Source organism: Calliopsis andreniformis, chromosome 3, assembly GCF_051401765.1.
Source record: "Calliopsis andreniformis isolate RMS-2024a chromosome 3, iyCalAndr_principal, whole genome shotgun sequence".
NCBI lineage: Eukaryota > Metazoa > Arthropoda > Insecta > Hymenoptera > Andrenidae > Calliopsis > Calliopsis andreniformis.
In genome coordinates, this window is record NC_135064.1 from 6,667,704 (window position 1) to 6,689,641 (window position 21,938).

General features: G+C 40.3%; 1 protein-coding gene across 3 annotated transcripts in view; it reads left to right on the top strand.

The window, feature by feature from the left end:
* The first annotated feature begins 13,286 nt into the window (after window positions 1-13,286).
* Bi (T-box transcription factor bifid) overlaps window positions 13,287-21,938 on the top strand; it is a 107,301-nt gene continuing 98,649 nt past the window's right edge. For all 3 annotated transcript variants that reach the window (XM_076375206.1, XM_076375207.1, XM_076375208.1), the window contains exon 1: window positions 13,287-14,001. In XM_076375206.1, coding sequence (XP_076231321.1) covers window positions 13,287-14,001 — 715 coding nt within the window. The remainder of the gene's footprint in view (window positions 14,002-21,938) is intronic.

A 21,938-nucleotide genomic window follows, 5' to 3' on the forward strand; every position in this document is an offset into this window, starting at 1 on the left:
CGAAGCGGAGAATTCGAAAATCACAAGGCGAGGCGCCGGGTAGACGGCGTATCCCGCTTTTTGTACGACTGTTTGTTTGTTCCGAGCGTTTCATCAGTTAGGTACTCGATTCGCTCCCTCTCACCGCTTTTTCACTTTTCCATCCACGTTTCCCTATCCGGCCATCCCATTAAAATCGATCCGCGCAAATTTACACGCCTGAAGCGCGACGGAGTCACGTTGAGAATTTTCATCGTCTTCCCCTCCGAACCCCTTCACCTCGCGACGATCACCCCATACAACCATAGAATATCGTCCGATTGTTACAAACCCTTCCTGTTAGAGCGACTAATTGGTTTGTCGCTACTCTCGTGGTTTTCGCCTCCGTCGATGCGTTTTATCGAGCCCTCCCCTCTCCCTCCAGACCTCCGTGACGTTTGTTTGACAGACTTCCGAGGGAAAGGCAGCGCCCGAGGACGTGGATGGGACTCGCTCGACGTCGACGTGACACTATTTCGGGAATGTGGGAATCACCACGGTTGCGCTTCAGTTCATGTTACCTCTTTCGCGGTAAGTAATACTCGGTCTCCACCGGGTGTACGATTACGCTCTTTGTCACAGTGGACGTATCTTCGAAATCTGGCCACTGCTCGTCTGCGGCCGCGATTAACGAGACTTTTCCTTTTTTATTATGTATGCAGGTGGTATTCAGGGTAACGAGAATATGAAATTGGTATTTATCACGACGGTGACTTTCGTTAACTCTCGGAAGGTGAATGGTTTTCGATGGCCACTTTGACCCACAATAAAATTTCTATTGCAATTTCTATTCAATTTCAATTTCTATTGCTAGTTTTTGGAAGGAATGATACATAAAAATGTATTTTGGACAACATATACTTTATTTCTAATACATGAAATAAATGTATTTTTTCTACGACCCTTGCAAATAAATCTGTTACAATTTCGATATTTAGTGCTATATTCTATATCATTACCGATACAAACATAGTATCGAAATCGTTTTCGGGTTCTGGTAGCATTTCTTTTAGGCTCTTTATTGGCCTATTTACTGCTTCAAATGGACATGCGACATGTGCATGTAGTACTATACTGGTGTTTTCATACTGTATCGCATGTTTTTCTATATTATCTGGAAGTAATTGTTTTGCTGATACTTCAATAAAAATTTTCCTTTTGTAATTTGTGGAAATTTCGGATAACCAATCGAGATGTTTCAAGAGTCAAATTACTAGAGCATTGAATGCTGCAATATCTATGTAGTGCAGAAAAAGAGAAAGTGACCAATGCTTGGCATATCTACGACATGAATATTTTCTCGTGAATTTGAGAAGTGTGTCTACACCGCCTTTTCTTGTGAATACTAGATAACACAACATTTTTGAGGTTTGAGTACGTAAGAAACTAAAGTTAATTTAATAGTAAATAAAAAATCAAACGAATATTGCTGTCTTTTCTTTATTTGTTACAATAATTTTGGCAAGTCCTTTCTATTTTTTCGTATTGTACCTACTAGGAAGATGCCATTTTGTAATAAATCTTTTCCTAAACATATGTATTTCAGTAAAAAAGTTATCTGTAGTTACACTACGGACAGTATGTTTCCAGATTTTAGTAAGTTGTTTTACCACGTGTTGTTTCTGATTTTTTCCACGGTGTTACGAACTTTTTGTAGATAAATATTCATGTTGCAGCAGTAAAATGTGTTCGCGGAATTTTACTAGTTGTCCATCTATTGTTCCTTTATCAAAAGGATTATAACATTCTTGGCAATTGGTTGTAAATACATTCGTTACTGTTCGAAGTGTTGCTAATTTATCATTGGCTTTTCTTTCTTTCCTGGTTGTCGGCTCATCAAATCTGATGAACTTCAAAATTTCCTTGAATCTATCTCTGTTCATACTAATAACATATACTTGCCTTATCAAAGCTCTATCCTTTCTGCATAAATAAATTATACTTTCTCTGGATTCTCTAAATTTTCTTGTCATCAGCAATTTATCAAAGAATGCGTTCATTTCGGTATAGGTTACTGGTTTCCACAATTTTAATTTATTTATAGTATAGAACGTACTAGCTTTTTGGTTTGTGTATTGGACAGTAATATTTACTATTTCTCTGCTTATGAAAAATTTGAAGGAGTCTTTTATTGTTTCAGTAGCTTTGCTTTTTTAGACTTGCGTATAATATTCTGATTCTGTATATTATCTACATTTTCATTTGTACCTTCATCAGATTTTACTATATCTTCCTCAGAATCTTGTCAATCCGACTCTCTAACATCGCTATAGACGTTATTATTTTCTTCATTTGAAAATATTTGTCTGCACGCGCGTATAATATTCTGATTCTGTATATTATCTACATTTTCATTTGTACCTTCATCAGATTTTGCTATATCTTCCTCAGAATCTTGTCAATCCGACTCTCTAACATCGCTATAAACGCTATTATTTTCTTCATTTGAAGACATTTGTCTGCATGCGCAGTATTTTTCGACATTATAAAAATTACTAATATAACGAAAACACAGTAGGCAAGAAATAATAATCAAAGGAATGGCAATTCAACGGTCTAAATAACTTCGCACAATGCGTGTTTTTCTTTGGCGAGTTCCCTAACTACTGAAGTGAAGTTATGCGTTTAAGATAAGAAGTATTGTTTGAACGCTGTTATTAAGCGCTACTACAGGTTTCCGAGGTGTCTGACACTAATGGGTCAAAGTGATTCTGCATTCATCGTACGAAAGTTAATAGAAATTTTTGTATAGTTTTGATGAAGAAAAAGTTGAATGATAAGTGATCCTACGAGTCTGATAGTTTAGTCAATGGCTTGTTATGGTCCTTCGTAAGTTTGCAATTATTTTTATTCTGGTGTCAATTGTTTCTATTCCTACGTGGACCAATAGCAAAGTACGAGTATGTATGTCAACGTATATCTCGGATGTAACCTTCCCAGCTCTGTGCAGTAAGAAGTAGGAGTGGCATCGAGATCATATGTATTTACGAAACTGAGTCAATTTCAGTAACTAAGTTTGTTAGGTATCACTGGTTTCGAATACTGCTCAAAAGAAATATTGTTTCAGTAATTATACTTGGGTACTTGTAATGGACTTAATTTATGTACAGCTGGGTTTGAACCTTTGAATAAGTACCCTCGGTGCAAGCGATTCGATCTTGAAAAGTGTCAAACTTTTTTCAAGCAGAAGGTACTCGAATCTTAAAAATCAGAATTTTATAACAGGTGTCGAAGCCAAGGAAAAAGAGACATCTGTAAATGGGCCAGCTCCTACACACTTTGTTAATGCACCTTTTATTTTTCTGTATCAGAATTTGCTCCTGTGAAATAGACCTGATGGCTCTAATCTCTCACAAGTTTTAAGTGTACTCTGCCTGTAGTTGTATTTTGATCATCAAATTTGTAACTGTTTAGAAGTAAAATAATTTATTTATGATGCTTGGCTTTAGTCTATTTCTTTAAAAATTGCTCTATAAATTGTAATGCTATTTTACAAGAAATATGTTCATAATAAAGTGTTACATATTTTCATATTCTCAGTTACTGTATTATAACTGACTTGTATAACTCATGCACCAATAGTGTAATTAATAATAATAATATCAAAAGGCAGTGATTCTAAAAAGTATAGAATTTTTTGGAAGGTAAATACCCATAAAAGGTTTAAATTCATTTGGGAAGTGTTAGAGTTACCTTAGAAATTTCATCTTTATTTCTCCAAGTACTCATGAAACCTTCAATTCTATCCCATTTCGAATATATGTAGCGTGTGAATACTGTTTTGTGTTTCTAAAACGCTGATAGAGCGTTCAAATCCAATCAGTCAAAGCTCGAACCTACTTGCGAGGCACTTGATTCCATTCCTAGTAAGAACTGGTCATTTTCGATCGCGGCAGTTTAGTCTTAAGTACCTTCAAGTGTCTCTGGCATCAGCACCTCCCAAGCGAAAAACTAGTTAGCTACTACCACTGGTACAGCGTGCAACACAGAATCGAAGGAAACAGTGTCTGTATCCGGAAGGTGGGCACGGTGTGCGGGGGAATTCCGGTGCACTCACCTGCAACGAGTCCTATCACGCGAAGCTCATTAGTGCCGCGGACGGTTCTGCGTCGAGAACGAGTCACTCACTGGTGTTACACCGATATCCGTGCCAGCGTTATGATAAACCGAAGCAGAAGCTACCAGAAAATAACGTTGACAGGCATCGATGCTTTGATGTCCCTCTTTCCAGCGTCTACTCCCTGAATTTCGAACCGTTAAGAAGATGACGATGACATCAAAAACGCCGCGTCTAGCTCCCTCTCAGTCATCATCATCGAGAACGCGCTGGCAAAAGTTCACGGAACGGAAACACTCCTGTCGCCGGCTGTGTTTCAAGACCGCGAGACCCTATTTTTGCGGGAAATGCGAGCGAGAGGGGAATCGAGAAGCGAAAGAGCGCGGTGGAAAACTGGCCACGTTCCTACGACGGGTGGAGACTGCCTGTTACACGCTGCCTTGATGACCCTGGCGTTAAATTCAGCCGTCAGGGCTTTCAGCGGGGTTCAGCACAGCGTCAGCAACTCTGTTCTCCCCCTCCCTTTTCTTCCTCCAGGCCGCATCCTCCCGAGACCGTATTCTCGACTCCATTCGCGCTCACCCACCCACCTCCCCCCCCCGTTCACCACCCTGTCCGTATCGCGAGTTACTCGCGGAGGAGAGCTCGTCACGCACATGCTGCAACGACCTTTTGCATCAAAAGCTTTGTTTATGAGCCGAGGAGATTTATTGACTGCACGACGATATGCATACAGCAGGGCTGGTATGCGCCACGGCCGTTAGATCCTCGTTCGAAATGCGATGGCGAGGAGTTCGTTTCTTTTGGTCAGTAACAGGTAGACGGGAATTGGACACGTGGAAAAATTTGAAAGGTGCAGGAGATTTTGAGGATTTCTTGGTTCGTGAATCTAAACTAGACTATGCTGTCCAGGTATGGAAAAAGCTACTGAAAATATTTTACTGCTATTTTGCACTGAAATGAGATACAAAATATTCGAAATTATCCAAAGTTAGAAGAAACTCAATTTCACATTTTTCTGTAGTTAATGTCTTTTCCCATAGTTGGTCAGTATAGATAGACTACAGCTAGACTTGAGCTAGGCTAAAAGTAGATCTGGACTTTGTGAATTTGTTTAGTTGTTTTAACCATGTAGTTTTGAGAGGAAATTGTGCCACTCGAAACGAGCTAGAGTACAATTCTTTTTTTCAATTCTATGGCAGATATAACTCTATTAATGGCTGAGTATAATTCCCGATTATCCGGAATACCATGGAATTTTGAAGCACTTTTTTGATAGCTAGTTTTATAATCTTCGTCAAGCTAATATTAGATCATTTTTTAAATCTCAGTTGATGTCCCACTGCACTTTTATTATTATTATATCCAATGTGCACAATTCTGGTTAACAGAAATAGTTAGTAATCAAGGTATGATTAATCGAGGTTCTACTATATTAGAATTACTTCAGTTTTATTTGAGTTGACACATATTTCAAAATACCTTCACAATATTAATACAAATACCTTCTACATCGAATTGCAATTGAGAAGTAGATCTGGATAATAACTAAACGAATTACCTAGCAGGTTTCTGAAAAGAATAGATCTACCTTGGAGATCTCCTAATTAAGATCTCAATCCTATTAAGATCTCCTAATTGTTTCTTATGCATATGCAGTAGTCGCAAGTGATTTATAAATATTCACTTTACATGTCAGAGCGTCATCAGATTATTAAACGGTATTCCGTGCGAAATATCAGCTTTTATCCAAACGCAATAAGGATCTTTTCCAAGTCTATCATAATAAAGAAGCGTAAATGTTGGAAGCACTAGAGATTGCTGATTCAAACAATGGAAACACTCTCAAGAATAATGAATTTCGGCAGACAACAATTTCTAGAATTGATATAGTGTTACAATATGTTTTAACCATTTTTTATTGCCACCGCAAGAGTAACAAAATGTTAAGTCCATGGATATAATCTTCCATTTCAAATACCTAAAAGTCTTCAGTAACATTTAAGATCTCTCTGTATAAGCTTATTCACATGCCATTTAAACGTATTTCCGGAGAACATTCGTCCAGAATGAATATAAGATCCATGGTGATTTTGATATCACAGAAATAGCAGTATACTTAGAATCGTTCAGATCGATTGGTACGTGATTCCCAGTACTTGTGTGGTCTCTGGTTGTTTCTGAAGGTGATCATTTAACATGATCAACCGAAGAAGTACCATAGAGCCATTATTTATTTCTTGCAAGGATTATAGCAAATTTATAATTGCTGGATAGTTGTGACGGAGGTAGAACAAGATTCCGTACGTTCATTCTCGTTCCACGGCGCATAGTCTGCCCTGCAGAGTGTTAACAACTGGACTTGCTCTCGCGCTTACAATTACGCATTAGGTCTTACTCCAGTTAGCCGAGTGATCCATGCTTGTGATTATTACCGGCATTAAATTCCTGATCGAATCGAAACTCGCTGATTGGCCGTTCGAGCGTAGCGGCCGGATCCGGTCGACTGGAAACTCCTTATTTAGCGGACAGTATTATACAAGAAAATACGGAATATCTGGCGCGGACTGTCTGCGTTGGTCGAGCAACTGCTGGCCGAGAGTTCTAATAAAAGCAAGTAGCTATCGTCAGATGCCGCTGATCTCTTGTCTGCTCCACCGCCTTTCAACAGTGTCTGCTTTAATCTCCTATCACCTGCCTGGTTGCACGATCGATGTGGACGGAACGAAGATCTCGCCTCCGCGAATCAAGTTTCTTGTTACGCTAAGCTCAAAGCGGCTGGGGTGGGAGAAGTCATAATTAGTTATGACAGCTCATGGCAGTGGACTTTCTAGAGAAGTTTATAGAGTCTTTTGTATCTGAGGTAATAAAGAGACATAAGCATTTGGACGAAAGAGTTTTCGAATATAAGGACAATCAGCTTCCTGATAATAAAATTCATTTTTTCTAATTTTTGTTACATTTTCACCACTTTCAACATTTTAATCTCGTATTTTGTATGGATTGTGAGAACTACACGTTTTAGTTTAGCTACTATCAGCACTCCATACAGTTTCAGATTCATGTTACTTAAGGAAGCATATATTGTATGTAAACACTTTATACATAGATACTTGCGATAAGAAAAGCTATCTGTTCATATATTTGGATACTCGTATATTCGAATAATTGGTATTCGTGTGTAATATGATAAAATTTGAATTTGCTTATAAAGTCTATTTTGTCACTATCGGATTGTTAATTGTAAGTACACCACGCAGTGGTTTAAAAGAACTCTCCTTAAAACTGAAGAATCTAAAATGTATGCCCTTAATTTAATATTAACGTTCAAAACTTTGAGCAATATCTCAAAAATACAAATATATATGATCTATGTTTGACAATCACTTAAATCAGCCTCTGTAAATACTTCAAAATTTCCGTACCTATCGTGCCAGAATTTTCGATCGTTCAATCTCTGGTGTCCTGGCCACGGTTAGTGTCCCTAGACTCTCGGCTACGAGCTCGTCGACGTGCGCTGAAAAGAAAAAGCGCGTGAAAGAAAGGGCAGGAAACGGTGGTCAGTTTCTCCGTCCTGCTCGTATCGTGGTCACGAGACGAATGCCGCGTGAGTCTCCGTCCTCGTCTCGCGGACCCCCTTCTCTCGGTTCCGGCGATTCCGCGCGTTCCGCGGCACAGGGAACCCCCTACCGCGGCTCCCTGCGGTGGTGGGGGTGCACGGTCACGTGGGCGGCGCCATGTTTGGGTCACGCCCAATCGCGTTGCCCGTTTACCAGCCAGGCGCGCTCGTCAAACGTTTTTCGTCGCGGATTATGACGCGGTCTGCGCGATTATGACCACCTCTCTCCTCTTCCCCTGCGTCACCCTCGCACTCTCTACCACGGTGCACCCTCTTTGTCCTCTTATCCCTCTTCCTTCCTTTTTTTCTCTCCCTATCTTTAAGCGCTTTCCTCCTCGAGGCTGAATTTTTTTTCTCCCTCTCACTCTTTCCTCGGGGGAGTCGGTGCTCCTTCCAGGACGAAGTTTGCTCTTGCCACAGCCCGTCGGACGCACGTTCGACTGGCCACACTCGCCTCGTCTCGTCCCACCGTGCGGCGAATCGCGTGTGGATCTTCTCGTCCTGTTTCACCGGCTCTAGTGACATCGATCGTCGTTCTCTCTCCCTCCTGTTGGATCGTCTGGCCAGAGAATAGAGAGCCGTCGATTCAGCAAACTCGAGGACGCCGGCACAATGAGACAAGCCGCGAGACGCGGGGGAGGAACGCGGCCAATCGGTGATACATGCTCTGCGGCATTGCTCCTCGCCTGGACAACTCGCGATTGAACCGATATCGTGATTCCTCGTATCGAGTTCACGGGATACGTGCGGTTAATGAAAGACATCACCTTGGTCACCTCGAGTGCAATTTTTTTCGTTCTTCTTATTGCAGAATTTTTGATTCTAATTAAGGACATATTCGTCAAAATTCGAAAGAAAGACTAAAATGATGTTAAAATTCGTTGTATATTTGATGGTGAAGTATATTCTGTTGATATATATTCAGTATAATGGTTGATATCTTGTAATAGAGGTTGGATTAGGTGATGTTAAGCCTGTTAGTTTTCATCAAGTGACTTATCAAGAAGGTATTTAAGGTAGAACTGAATGAGGTATTAATATTGGGTTATTAAATCAGCCAACTTTAGATTAGGTCGGGATTACGTGAAGGTAGGTCTAGGTCTTGTTTATGTCTGGGTAGGACCGCACAGGTTTGTAAATATGGGGTGTGGTTTGAATATTGATCTAGTTTGAAATACATTTCGATTATAGTTTTCAAAAAACATAGCAGTATCAAACATATTGTTCTTCTTGTATAGATAACACATCATATCTAAAACAATAGTAGTATTTTTTCTTTCTATGAGTATACACATATCTTAGGATAGAGATATACAGGACAATGTGAGATCTTGTTACTTCTCAGGAGAACTTTGCAACTATGTGAAGAGCAATTCACAAAGTTCAGAAGTATGATATATCTTGAAAGTACAGGTCGTTGACTGATGTTAGATATTAGAGATCAGAAAGCAGATACCTTGAAACAAGGGCTTCTATAGTACGTATGATATGTCATCATGTGAGGTATGTTTTTCCTTTCTATACGAAGTGAAATATGTTTTTCTTCGCCCGAGAAAGCTTCTCTGCTACAACTTTTGCTTTCGAACTCACTTTCCTAATGCCCGTAATTCTCTTCTGTACTATAAGAAAACAATCATTTGCGACTGTATGTTCTGTGTGCGTAATTACTATAAGTTATACATTTTTGAATATATGATTCTTCACTTGTGAAATTTGCTATTGAAGCTAACAGGAAAGTATTTATTTATTTGATCAGTTATATTCGTATACATTAAGAGTTGTTTATTTGATCAATCTATTATTTTCAGTAGCCATACTTGTATTCAACTTTCCTTTTTATTCAAATGTTACCCTCATTTGTTTGTATCTGTTGATATCGAGCAAATACATTGTAGCTAATAGTAAGCGTCAATACATATGTACTGGAAGCAGTTTGTGGTTATAATAATAATAGTTATGATTGACGAATATGGCTGTTTATTAAATACTATTTTAAACAAAAGGAGACATTCAAATATTTGATACGGATTTATGACTAATTTGCAGATAGCAGAAGATGCAAATAAAAGCCAAAGTCTTTTGAATTAAATATATGCAACAAATCATTGTTCCTTAATTAAGAAAGAAAATGTATTTGAACTATGTCTTAAATAATATTGGTCGAATATATTAAAGACGTTACAATATGTAAAGACGTTAACAATGTTTATAAATAATGTCTACTCTCAAAATCGGAATATCCATATGGTATTAATCGTACTTGTACCTAATTTTTGTTGATTTTAGTGCTCCATCTCAACGCTCAATCAGGGTCTGATACGTCCACAACGAAATCAACGAATGGAGTATCAAAAATATCATTGTGAGATAATTGGTTACATGTTAACATTCATTAGTGGTGACTGATTGCATGAATTCATGTTCTAAGGTTACTCAAATCATGGACAAAGTTTACAATCCAATTAAAAAAAGATGACAAAAGCAACTGAAAACTTGTAATTCTTATTTCCCAGCACAAAATAATAAAAATTTCATGATTTTAATGTATTGGATGCAATGAATGCATGAATGCATGAAATAAATGCCAAACTATTTATAAATAAAATCCTCTTCCTTTAAAATAGAAGATAAAGCTTCTTAAATATCCAAATTCTATAAATCTATCCTTAAAAAACTAAAGCACTGTTCAAATAGATATTCTACGAGTTAAAATCTGTCAGGAGAATTTATTAATCAGCATTCCAGTAAAAATGATTCTTTTCGTACGTTCAGTCGTCCCTGAATGGCCGCCGCAACGCTGACCAACGCAAAAGGATATCGCCGGCTCTTGCAGAAAGTGTTTCTGGAAATCACAGTGGCCTTGTGCCGGTGGAAAAGCTCTCGCGGATTTGGCAACACTGTGACGCGTTGGGCGTCTCGCTAACACTCCACGGCGCGAAGGACGAGGGGGCTACACGACGACCAAGCGAAAAACCGTGAAGTTTCACCGCGGAGGTGGGGGGCGGACCCGCGAACTGGTAGGGGAAGGTGACGGAGGGATGCGCGAGACTGACGTGGAATCAGTGAGAGGGAGGGTGATCACATGATCCCACATGGTGGGGAGTCGCTCCCAGCGTGGGGAGAAAGTGGGCGGGGCCGACAGTTTCTCCTCCGTTGGCGGTTTTATCGGGTGCGGCGCAAGTCGCTTTTAGAAACCGCGGAGGGGGTAAAATAGAAGGAGGCAAGGGGGGAACAGTGACGCTCGTGATGCTGGCTAGCGCGAATTTTGGCACGGTTTGCGAAAATTTCTCACTCGGCTTTTCGCGGAAAACTCGGACGGGTCCTCGACACGGCCAATCGGCTTGAATTATGACTGATGAAGTACCGTCCCAGTCTAGTGGAGAAAATTGGCCGTTGAAGCGGCCCGAGCTGTTGCCAGTGCTTAATGAGTGGAATGAAATTTCACATTTGATCAGTCGTGCTATGTGGACAAACTAAATGGAAAGACTTATTTGAACCTTCGTATACTACGGTTTATCTTTCAAAGTGGCTTAACTTTCATAAAGAAAATGCCGTTTACTAAAGCAAGATGAGTTGTAAAGAAACCAAGACAAATTCTTGCATTAATATGGAAAGATCTAATTCTACGACAGAGGCCTGCTGAGAAAATGTCCAAGCTTAAGGATTAATTTTTTGTAACATCACTGTGAATTCAAGTGAACAGAAATACAATTTTCAATATTCAGTAATAAAATATTATCAGACATAAAATTGGCTGAATTTTGATTTTTTCCTGTCCCAGTACCTTTACGTAAAACTTCGAATTCGTGTGTCCAATTTTCTAAAATTCTCAGAATCACCCTCAAAACAGGGATATTCTCTCCATTAAACACGTCTATCCCAAGTTTTTGCCATCGATGACACCCACAGCCGTTCTTTCATCGTCCAGCGAAAATTCAGTGTTTCAATCGTCAAAGTTCTCTGAGCGAAACTTCTTGCAACGTTGATCTGCGTTCCCCCTCTGCGTGAACACTCCCGCCCCGGTTACTGGGAACCGCGGGGAGGGTGGTGTTAATGGGCGTACTCGCGGTTAACACCCTTACACGGCGACTGGTGGGGGGTTACCCGAGCAGAGAGAGAGACCGAGGGAAGAACATCCGGAGCATCGTGTGGACTACTCTCGTGGGAGGGGGAAGAGGGACAGAGGGGAGCGACACGGACAGGGAGAAAGAAAGAGACGGGAAGCGTCGGAAAAGGCGTCGAGAGCAACGCCGCTCGGATTGGCGCCGGAACGCCAATCCGGACTACGAGCGCTCATTATCGCCCGCTGGATGCCAGGGAAGGGCGCCAGTAGACTGTTCCCTCCCTCCTCGTCTCTCGCTCGGTGGATCAGATTTCTGTCTCGTTTCCGCGCTCTGGTGCGTGGTGTGTTCAGTTGCCTTCCCTGGCTTCCCCCACCAGGCGGGGCAGAAACGGTCGTAGGGGAAGGGAGGAGGAGCCCCTGCACCGTCTCAGTCTTCGCGTCGCTGCCCTCCAGCATTCACGCCTCCCGCGTCCGTTCGGCGGCGCAGGCACACTCCGCTCGTCTGTATACACGCACACGCGGCCGTTCTCGTACACGTAGACGCGCGTACACACGCCCTGAATCCGGACGCGGACTTTAGCACACCAACACCTCCGCGGGAGGTGTGGGGGTGAGCCCCCAGAGGAGGTGTCAATCCTAGCGCTGCTCAGTGACCATCGCGGCGCCACCCAAGTAACACCTTTCGTCCGCTCTCCAGCCACGGCCGAGTATCACAGCGGAGCCGAGCTGTAGGGCCCTCTCTCTGTCACCTTTTTGTCGCTCGCTCACTCGCGTGTGGAACTACGCGAGTCTGAACTGTCCTCGGCGTCGTCCGACCGTCGGACGCCGCTCCACCGGCGCGCCCTTGCTCTCAGCTCTGAACCACGTTTGCCGCGTTAACTCGTGCCGCGCCACAAAACGGATTTCAGGAGTGTTGGGTGATCTGCGTGTGCAGGAAGGAACGTTTCCCGCCTGGTGGACACAGTGTGCACGTCAGTGAACAGTGAACGCAGGATACTGATCCTCGACACGACGCGCAGTGATTTCTTGACGTGGCCAGTGGACTCTAGTAAGAATTAATCCGACGTTCTGCCAGTGTGTCTCAGTTGAATAGTGTTGCTTACGGTGCTTGATCCTGGTGTGTCTTTTGCTAGTTGATCTTTTACTGAGTGCTGTTCCCGGAGGGAAGTTCGCTGTGAACAGAAGCCGAGAAAACCGTCGTGACGTACAATGTCTGGACGGTTGGTAACGGGGCTCGAGGTGATCGAGAGATCGCAGTGGGAGCAACGAGAACGCAGCGAGGATCGCAGGCTGCGTTTGTGAGCAGCTTGGACTCTCGTTAGCTAAACATGTCTGAGAATCAGCCGAACAGTTAATAGGTTGGACAAGTGAGTAACATAGGAACGTGTCGAACAGACGCTTGAGCATAAGCGACCTGTAAGTGGTGTCACGATCAGTGAACGAACAGTGTTTCGGTTAGGTATAGAGTACCTAGGTTTGAGTCACTCGAAGACGAATCTCGCGCGACTCGGCACACCCGGCCCGTCTCGATGAGATTCGAACAAGACACGGCGTGCAGGGGTACCCACTGCGCCAGCACTCCGCAACCCTCTGCGCTGCAGCAGCGATCACGGGTCGAGGAGGTGGTGGAGGAGGAGGTGGACTCCTCCGCGAAGGACATTGAAGGTCAACGACGTAGACGAGAATTGGAGGCTAACGTGGTCGAGGGTGCGAACACGGGGCCGAGGGCCGAGGCGGGGGGGCCTGGGATGGCGTACCCCGCGTCAGCGACGGCTCTGAATCAGCACTCGCCCTTTGCAACCTCAATCGCTGGCACACCGTCCAGCAACCCCAACGGACACATATCCGGCGGCCATTTGCCGGCCCCAGTTGCCCCGCGACCGACGGATTTCAGCGTATCCTCGTTGCTGACCGCGGCAAACACTCATCCACCGATTTTGGGCGGCTCGTCGTCCCAAGGAAGCGCATCCCCGCCACCTGGGGGACCCGGTAGTCCTGCCGCGGCACCGGAAACACCGCCGCCGTTGCCAAGCCAGAGGGATTTGTCGCATCCGTCCTCGGCAGTAGTCGTGGCCAGCTACTTCAGCGCTGCTACTTTGGCAGCGGCCGGTTTCTACAATCCGGCGGCTCATTTACCGGCGACTAACTCGCCAGGTCCGACGGCGCATCATCTGCAGGGAAAAGGGATCCTTAGCAGCGCGCATCATCATCCGCATTTGAACCCTCACGGCATCACGCCACCAGGTGAGCAAATTGCGTGTTCCTTTTAGTAATCTCGGGATACGGTCATTAAAAGTGTCCTGTGGCTTCGTCGGGGGGTCGCTAAGGAACAATCGATAGGACTGTTAGATTGTTAGTGGAGGAATCTTTTGGGAGAATGCTCTAGAAAACATTGTTTTGTTTGTCTAAGTGCTAGGTGGAGTTTAACAGGAAGGGCACGTTTTGAGAGGATGGAAGATTCATTAGGATGAAAAATTAGTGTATGGTGTCCAGATTGACATGCTCCAGGAGCATTGCAAGATTCAGATGCATATGTTTCTTGCTGAAGTTGGACTTAATCGCTGTTAAATTGGCGTTAGGGTGTTTAAAAGTCCTTCCCGTGAGGAATAAATCTTTCTGAAAGCGGATATTAAGGACATATGAACAGGATTGTGATAAATGTTCTGTCTGTCTGCCAATAAACTGAGTTGCAGTTGGATATGTGATGATGCAGACAGACATTGTTCTGAAGCTTTCTAGATTTGTAATATTTCATATTAGAATGCTCTGCTAATTTAGTTTTCTGACTCAAACGTTTGAAAGTTGAGTCAAAAAACTTTCTTGCTAAAATGTCTCCTTTATAAGAAAAACATGGTGTCATGTATGGATTACTATATAAATGTCTTATTACTTATGCTGAATAGTAAGTTTGTAAGGCTAAGAAAACCTTAACCAAGAAGGTTAAAGCAAATTATAAATTCTTAACGAAATTAAAAACTGTCATAATGGATATATTAGTGTTCATAGAAGCGCATGTTCCAGTATCCTGTCTTTTAAAAGTAACCTTTCCAAGTTGATGGAGTAAGTGTTCAGATATATGACGTAGAATATCGTTAAATATTACGGTTTTGAATATGTAATGTTCAGATATTCACAAGTGCAAGCTCAGGATTCTCAGATTGATATGCGGTTACGTTTCTGATTATTTAATTCATAATTCAAGTACTAAGCGGAATAGACACGTTCAAAATTGTATTCTAAAAACTACTCGACATGGTCCAAAGCATTCCATAAACAAAGTGTTTTATGTGCACAGCTGGATGGTGATCATTAAAAATAAAGGGAAAACTTTTATCTCAACAAAAATAGAACGTTGTTTCGTGTCAGTATAAAATACCTTCTCAGTTAGTAGATATGCTAAATCAGACACATTTTTCTATGAGAAAGCGTAATAAAAATGGGACATCTACTAGAATAATAAAACCTCATACAGTGCTCGCAATTGTTTTCTGCGTTTCAATTGAAGTTGTGTATTTTCCTCTCAAAATTGTTTAAAATGTTGTGAATACATATTCCACTTACTATCATTGTGATCTCAGAAAGAAAAATTAAATCACATAATCGTTAAGAATCTCTGACTCAAGAATAGAAATTTAATCCCAATGTTCTATTGCTTTTCAAAAAACCGTCACAACTTTGTGACATTCTCTACTCAAAATGTAAACATCTGCTGGTAATAGTCAATAATAGAACACAATACTTACTTGAGCCCAAAAGAATTAGAAGCAAAATGTCTTTCACAACGGCCAGACCAAGCATCGTGCCGCCAGCGTCATCAATCGGAATTTCTTGGTTCTCTGCGCTGAAAATCGTTTTCCGGGCGAAAAAAGTGGCCGGCATTTAATTACCCTATCGCAGCGCGGTCCGTTTTACAAGCAACAGCGGCGAACTTGTTGCGTGTTTTGCGCAAACCGATATCCATGTTTCGATGCTGATTTCGGCGGTAGCCGCGATCGCGACTGACACGAGACGATAGTTTCGCCTGTTCTTTCACTTTCTCCGTGAATTTCCATGAGTGGCTGGATCATTCGTGGAAAGCCTGGCCGACGTTTCGCTCGATGATGCTCTTCGAACAATCCCGTCACGGAATGATCTACGCCTAACACGTGAGAGAACCGTTTCATCGTTTATTCGTCGATGGTAAGATACATTCGTTTCACTCGGATCAACTGTTACCGTTCGAGATCAGTTTGTTAACGTGACGAGCTGTGGTTTCACTTGGCCCGAACCGTTCGCCTGTCAGTCTTTTTCAACGACGTCGTTAGACGATACGTTTACTCGTCTACACGGGAACCATGTCGATTGATGCTTGCGGAGCACAGGGGATGATTTATTCTCCGCTAGTTAGCGACTGATGATGGTGGGTTTGAGTACACTTTCTTAGAATACAATGCTGTCAACTATTTTTCATTCCACTGTAACAGAAATTCTGGTGAAAATATATGTCAAAATGTTAGAGATTCTAGTATGAGGCGAAGTGGAAGAGGTTCATCTTTCGGTTGGCTCACAGCTGATGACGTCGGATTCAAGTGCACTTGTTTCTAAGACCGAGTATTGCCAATAACATGTTTTTTTTAATTAATACTGTTATTAAAAATGTTCTTGAGAATGATAGGGATTCACGATATCTATTTGTACAGTAAAATAGACTTGATTGGTTTTTTAACTGCTTTAACTTAACGACTGATGATGTGTTGATTTTGAACGCACTTGTTTGTAGGATATATCATAATTGACGAAGTTCCTTTTTCTGTTTACTAAAGGATAGGTTAAAAATTATTGTTAAGATGGAGAGAGCTTGTCTTTGAAGCGTAGTGAAGGTGCTTTCATCTTCTTCCTGAATTGTTAGCGGTTGATAATGTTGACTTGACACTGAGTATAACTATTGCCGAAATATTTAGGAGAAAAGTGGAATAATGTAGTCTGTGGTCTCGTTTTTTTCTTGGTGGAACTCTTTTCAGAAATCTTCGTTAAAAAGATTAAACAATGAGATACAAATTACTGCAAGTGCTTTGGCATTATTAAATTGAATTTTAAAAATATTTGACATTTGTGCGCCTCTAATATAATACTGTTTCATTTGACGAAATATATATGTCTATATAATTTTCCACGCTAAATAGTGATTAAAATTGGAGGAGAATTTTGGAATTAATGGCTGGTGCATTAATGGATCGCAAGCTTTTAACAGATCATAATTCAATGGAATTAAAGCAGAAGTGTGTGCTACTTTGTATTTATCATATTCTATGTTAACTCGTTAAATCCGCGATAAAAAGTTCGTGTGAAACGGCAATTAAGATAAAATTAAAGTGAAAATCCGTATTTTCTCGCGAATCGACGTTAATATCGAAGTCAAGGAAAATACTGTTAGTCTTGTTGTTATTGACACGTGTTCGTCATTAACTGTCGATTGGAAGGAAATTAAAATAAAATCTACCTCCATTCAAATCAAAAGATAATTAAATTAAAATTAAAGGAAAACTCATTAATTCAACCATCCTTGTCTTGTGTTTCCGCTAATCGGTAAATTAAAGCGGAACTTGAATGAAAATCTGTATTTACCACCATTTACGAACACACAATATACAATCGCGTTAAAATTTCCAAATTTTTGAACTCTAAACTGACTATTGATTAAAGAAAGATTCATTAATTTGACATGCTTAGGTTGACTTTTCCTCACAACAGATACAGATTTAAACTAAAATTCGTGATTGATCAATTCCCATTGTTGGACAATCGAACTGAATTCAAATCATATATTTTTGTCTATCAATTGTTGCTCAATAGGACATTCCACAAAATATTGTAAATTCGAAATTTACAAAATGTTGGAACGATTTTTCACGAAGCAAAATCCTTGTAATCACGTATCTCACTCGTTATCCTGGCGCGTTGCCATTGTCCACCGGAAGTGCAGTCGTTTTTCGCAGCAGCACGCGTTTCGTCTCGTTTCGTGTGCCTTATGCAACGCACATCCGATGGGAAAAATTCTGGAAAAAGTGCGGCCTTTTGTTCGGGAACACGCGAGTACGTTCACCGATGCGTCGCGCGCATCCCCCAATTGGCTGAAACGGACATTGTTAATAAAACGTTGCTAATTACAGTCGCTTAATTACCCTGTTCGTCGAGTTCGCAGCCCTTCAGGCTGTCGTTGTAACGTCGCGACACTTGCGGCGGCCATCAAACTAATTGTTTCTCAATAATACCTCGCCTAACTGTCTATAGGTAGATCCACAACGATGCACCCTTATGAACGGTTACTCATTGAAGCTCCCTGTATGGAAATTTAAACAAAATTTAAGGTTTTTCGATTGTGAATTCAAGTAAGATCGCTTAGAGCCTGGATTAGATGACAAACTTGTGGAGAAAAAACTGTTGGTGGTTGGATTTTCGTTGGAAACAGAGATCAGTTAAATGTAGCATTCAGAGGTACAAAACTAGTGTTTGTATGGAATGAATTGGAAAATAAATGTAATTACGGACTTTTTAGTTCCTGAATGTTCATGAAAACTGTTTTTATTTTCTATTATTCTTCGCATTCAACTTCTCATTAAGTAGACTTTGTTGAAGAAAAATTAAAGACATAAAGATCGAAATTATTGATTAGTTAAAAGAGTGAAGAATTATGTTTGTTTGTGAAATATGTATTATTTCTTATCTAAAAGTCAATAATATTTTATAAATTGGAATGAAATCTAGCAATTAGCGTACATTCTTTTTTTTAAATTTGGAAACTATTTTAGGTATTTATTATAAAATTGATACTGTTTTTATCCTGGAGTTTTCATAATGAGTTAGAAACTAGGTACATATAATCTAGTCCGTGTTTATAGAAAACTGTTAGCTCAATTCTGTCTCAAACAGCCAGCTAACAGCACTTCCATATTCTGCAGAATTTTTTCCAATGTTTACTACTTTTGCTAGAACAGAACTGCGGCTCTAGTTTCAAAACCGACTCCTGTTTTAAAAGAAACATCGACTCCTTCAGTCTATTTAATGTTCTAAAGCGCTTTCCAGGCTCGAAGCTTCTAACACAGCATACAGCATTGTTGGCAAGCTACTGTTCCAAATTATAATTGAAAGGAAAATCCATCCGTCACAACTGTGATCGTCAAAGCTTTCAACGCGGACTAAACTTAAAAGATTCTATGAAAATCGGTATTGTTGCTAGTTCAGTCTTTTCGGTCGTTTCAATTGCCAATATCAAGCATCTGAAACGCAAGAAAAAAATGTGGTGTCCGGATTCTATTTGGCAATGCCTACAATATTGCAGGAAAGATGATAAGATCGAGAATGTGGCGGGAATGGCGTCACAAGGAAAAATCCTGGCCGCGCGTCGGCAATACATTACGACTTAGGCGGCGATAATGCAATCGATCTAGCATATCTCCATCTCGTTAAATTAGCAACGCTAAGGAGCACCGGTGGTATCGTTTTCCAGAACGCATTGTCTTTGTTCCGTTGCCGAGCGCACGCTAGCAAAACGGACATAGCCTGTCTGTGAAGACAAGCCACGGACCTACCCTGAAGTGACGCGGCTTGGAAAATGTTCGAAATGCGATTGGATCTCGTCGTGACAGCTTGATTTGCGAGAACAGGTGTGATCTTGATAGTTGGAGATGTCAGAAGTTGAAAGCTGATGACAATCCTTTCTCCTGAACGGTTTAATTTGTAAAAGCGTCGGTTGTCGTTCAAATTTGGAAGAACGCGAGTTTGTGGGAGGAGGATGAAGACTTGGAATTTTAGTATTTTGTTAAATTTTGTATGTTCTTAAGAAAATCGTAGCATAGTTGAAAATGGTAGAGAGTGTGATAAGAGAAAGTATTGTGATTGATTATTAAAATGTGAAGATTAAGAAAAGAATGTGATCTCTGGTTAAGTAGTAGTTGTATGTGTTTTATTCAGTGAAGTTGAAAGTTTAATTTTTAACTATTATCCATTTATTACGATTGTTGAGTGTTTAAATTGCAGTTATGTAGTATAATTCTTCAGCTAAAGGATTTGTTTACTCCATTGAAGACCTCATAATTTATAAAATGTAGGACTGTTACATATTAATTTGAAAAATATTTTTAAAATTTCGTTTTAACGAAGATAGCAATTGACATCTCAGTGTTTAGACCTCCATTTTACTTCGTATGTGTTGAATGAATGGCGCGAAATTTAATCTTCAAAGAAGTAATAGCTATCTTACTGACTGTAGCATTTTTTTTATTGTTCTTAAGACGTCTATAAGAATATCACGATTTACATTATTCGAAAGCAGGAAGTTCAGAATATTTTAAAGATCGTTCTCAATTTGATGGTTCTAATAGATCTCAAAGAACCATGAAACAGAACAATCTGCCAAATGCCTGTATAAATCATAATTATTCATCCTTAATGAATAAATGATTAGTAATTATGAATCATTATAGTAATGAATCTGTTCCAAAAAGCAGTTTAATTATTCTTACTATCATAACGTACATCTTGACATGTTAAAAATTATTTTGTTCATACGTGATGTTAGATTTCATGCATAATTTTATTCTATTCGAAACTCTTTCTAGAAACTTTGGCCCGAAATCCTTAAAAATGATAGAAATTGGCAAATTTTCTTAGAGTTTTGACAATTACAATAAATTTTAACGAATTTCAAATTCTTTTGACATCATATGATTAATTCTTCAAAATGGAGTATTTTTATCTGCAGAAGCATTCTGAGAATAGACATAAAAATTATATGACTTAGAAAGCTTTTGGCTGTTCTGTATTAAGTTGCGCATACGCATTATTGGAAACTTATTTAGAAACATTCACCTAAGTGGAACTATAACTGGCCGTCGTTGTTCAGCTACTAATACATATTAATCCATTCACATTAGATAACAGAACAGTTCGTGAATATTAACTAAAGCATGTCACGGTTGTCTAATTTTTCCTATAAAAAGTATATAAAATATTATTTCCGCAATTGATCTAGTCTAAGTCCATTTTTAATTAGTAAAATAACACTTCTACTTAAACTTCGAAAGTGACAGATTTGTTTCATGATAGACCAATTTTCCAAATATAGATACTATTTTTCTCTTCTTGTGACATAGATTCACTTACTGTGACAAAGATTCATTTACTGTGACATAGATTCACGTTTTGTCTTATCCAAATATTGCGAAGACTTCAACTAAAATATTAGCGAAGTTTTATGAGGAAATTCAACTTTTCAAAATTGGACTTGCTACCAAGGCAGTCGATGCAATGAAAAACAGTTCTTTTTACCAGAAATCGCTAAAGATCTTTTTGTCAGTTCAGTCTAGTCGTTTCTCACGATCTGCGATTACGATTCCCCGCGTTTTCGAGCAAACAGAGGGGCAAGTCTGGAGATCACATCGGCGAGTATCGCTTGCGCACGCGGCTGTCCGTGTCACGCTAGCCGCGTGAAAAAGCGAATTGGTCTGTGGAGAAACGATTTTCAACCAACTCGCCGCACGGCCCCTTATCTGACATCTCATTATTACACGCGTCCACCTCATCCGCTACAACTAGTTATGCCCTTCGTTAACTTCAATGATGAATTAATTCGCCGCACCCGTTGACACGCGTTCTTTTTCAACGCACCGCGACAACGAGAATCCGGAGAAACAGCTGAAACTTCGTAATCGTTGCTTTCCATCGGTTGAACTTCCATTGGGCTCGTTATATGGTTCGATAAGAGTTCCTTAAAAGGACTACCCATTTTGTGTAAATAGTTACTTTAGAGCATTACTTCAACTGACAGTGAATGCTTCGAAAGAAACTTTTGAGATAAGCAAATATCATTCACATCTAGCATAGGCAGAAGCTGAAATAAAATTTAAACTTAGGTCTATAAACAACCAGCTAACAGCACTTCCATGTAGGGTTCAACAAATTTGAAATTGAAAATTTCGAATTTCTTCACAATGATTTTATTAAAGAAGGAATTCTAAGTACAGCAAATGATCAGTGTTACTTGAATGTAGAGATGATTTACTGGTTCAAGTTATGTAGCAGGAAAGTGTTTGTTTATCTACGAAATTGTACTCAAAAACAGGATTACACAAGGAATTAACGCGATTTTGCAAAAATGGCATAGACTAAACCAAAATATAATTCAAATTTAGGTTTAGCTTAAG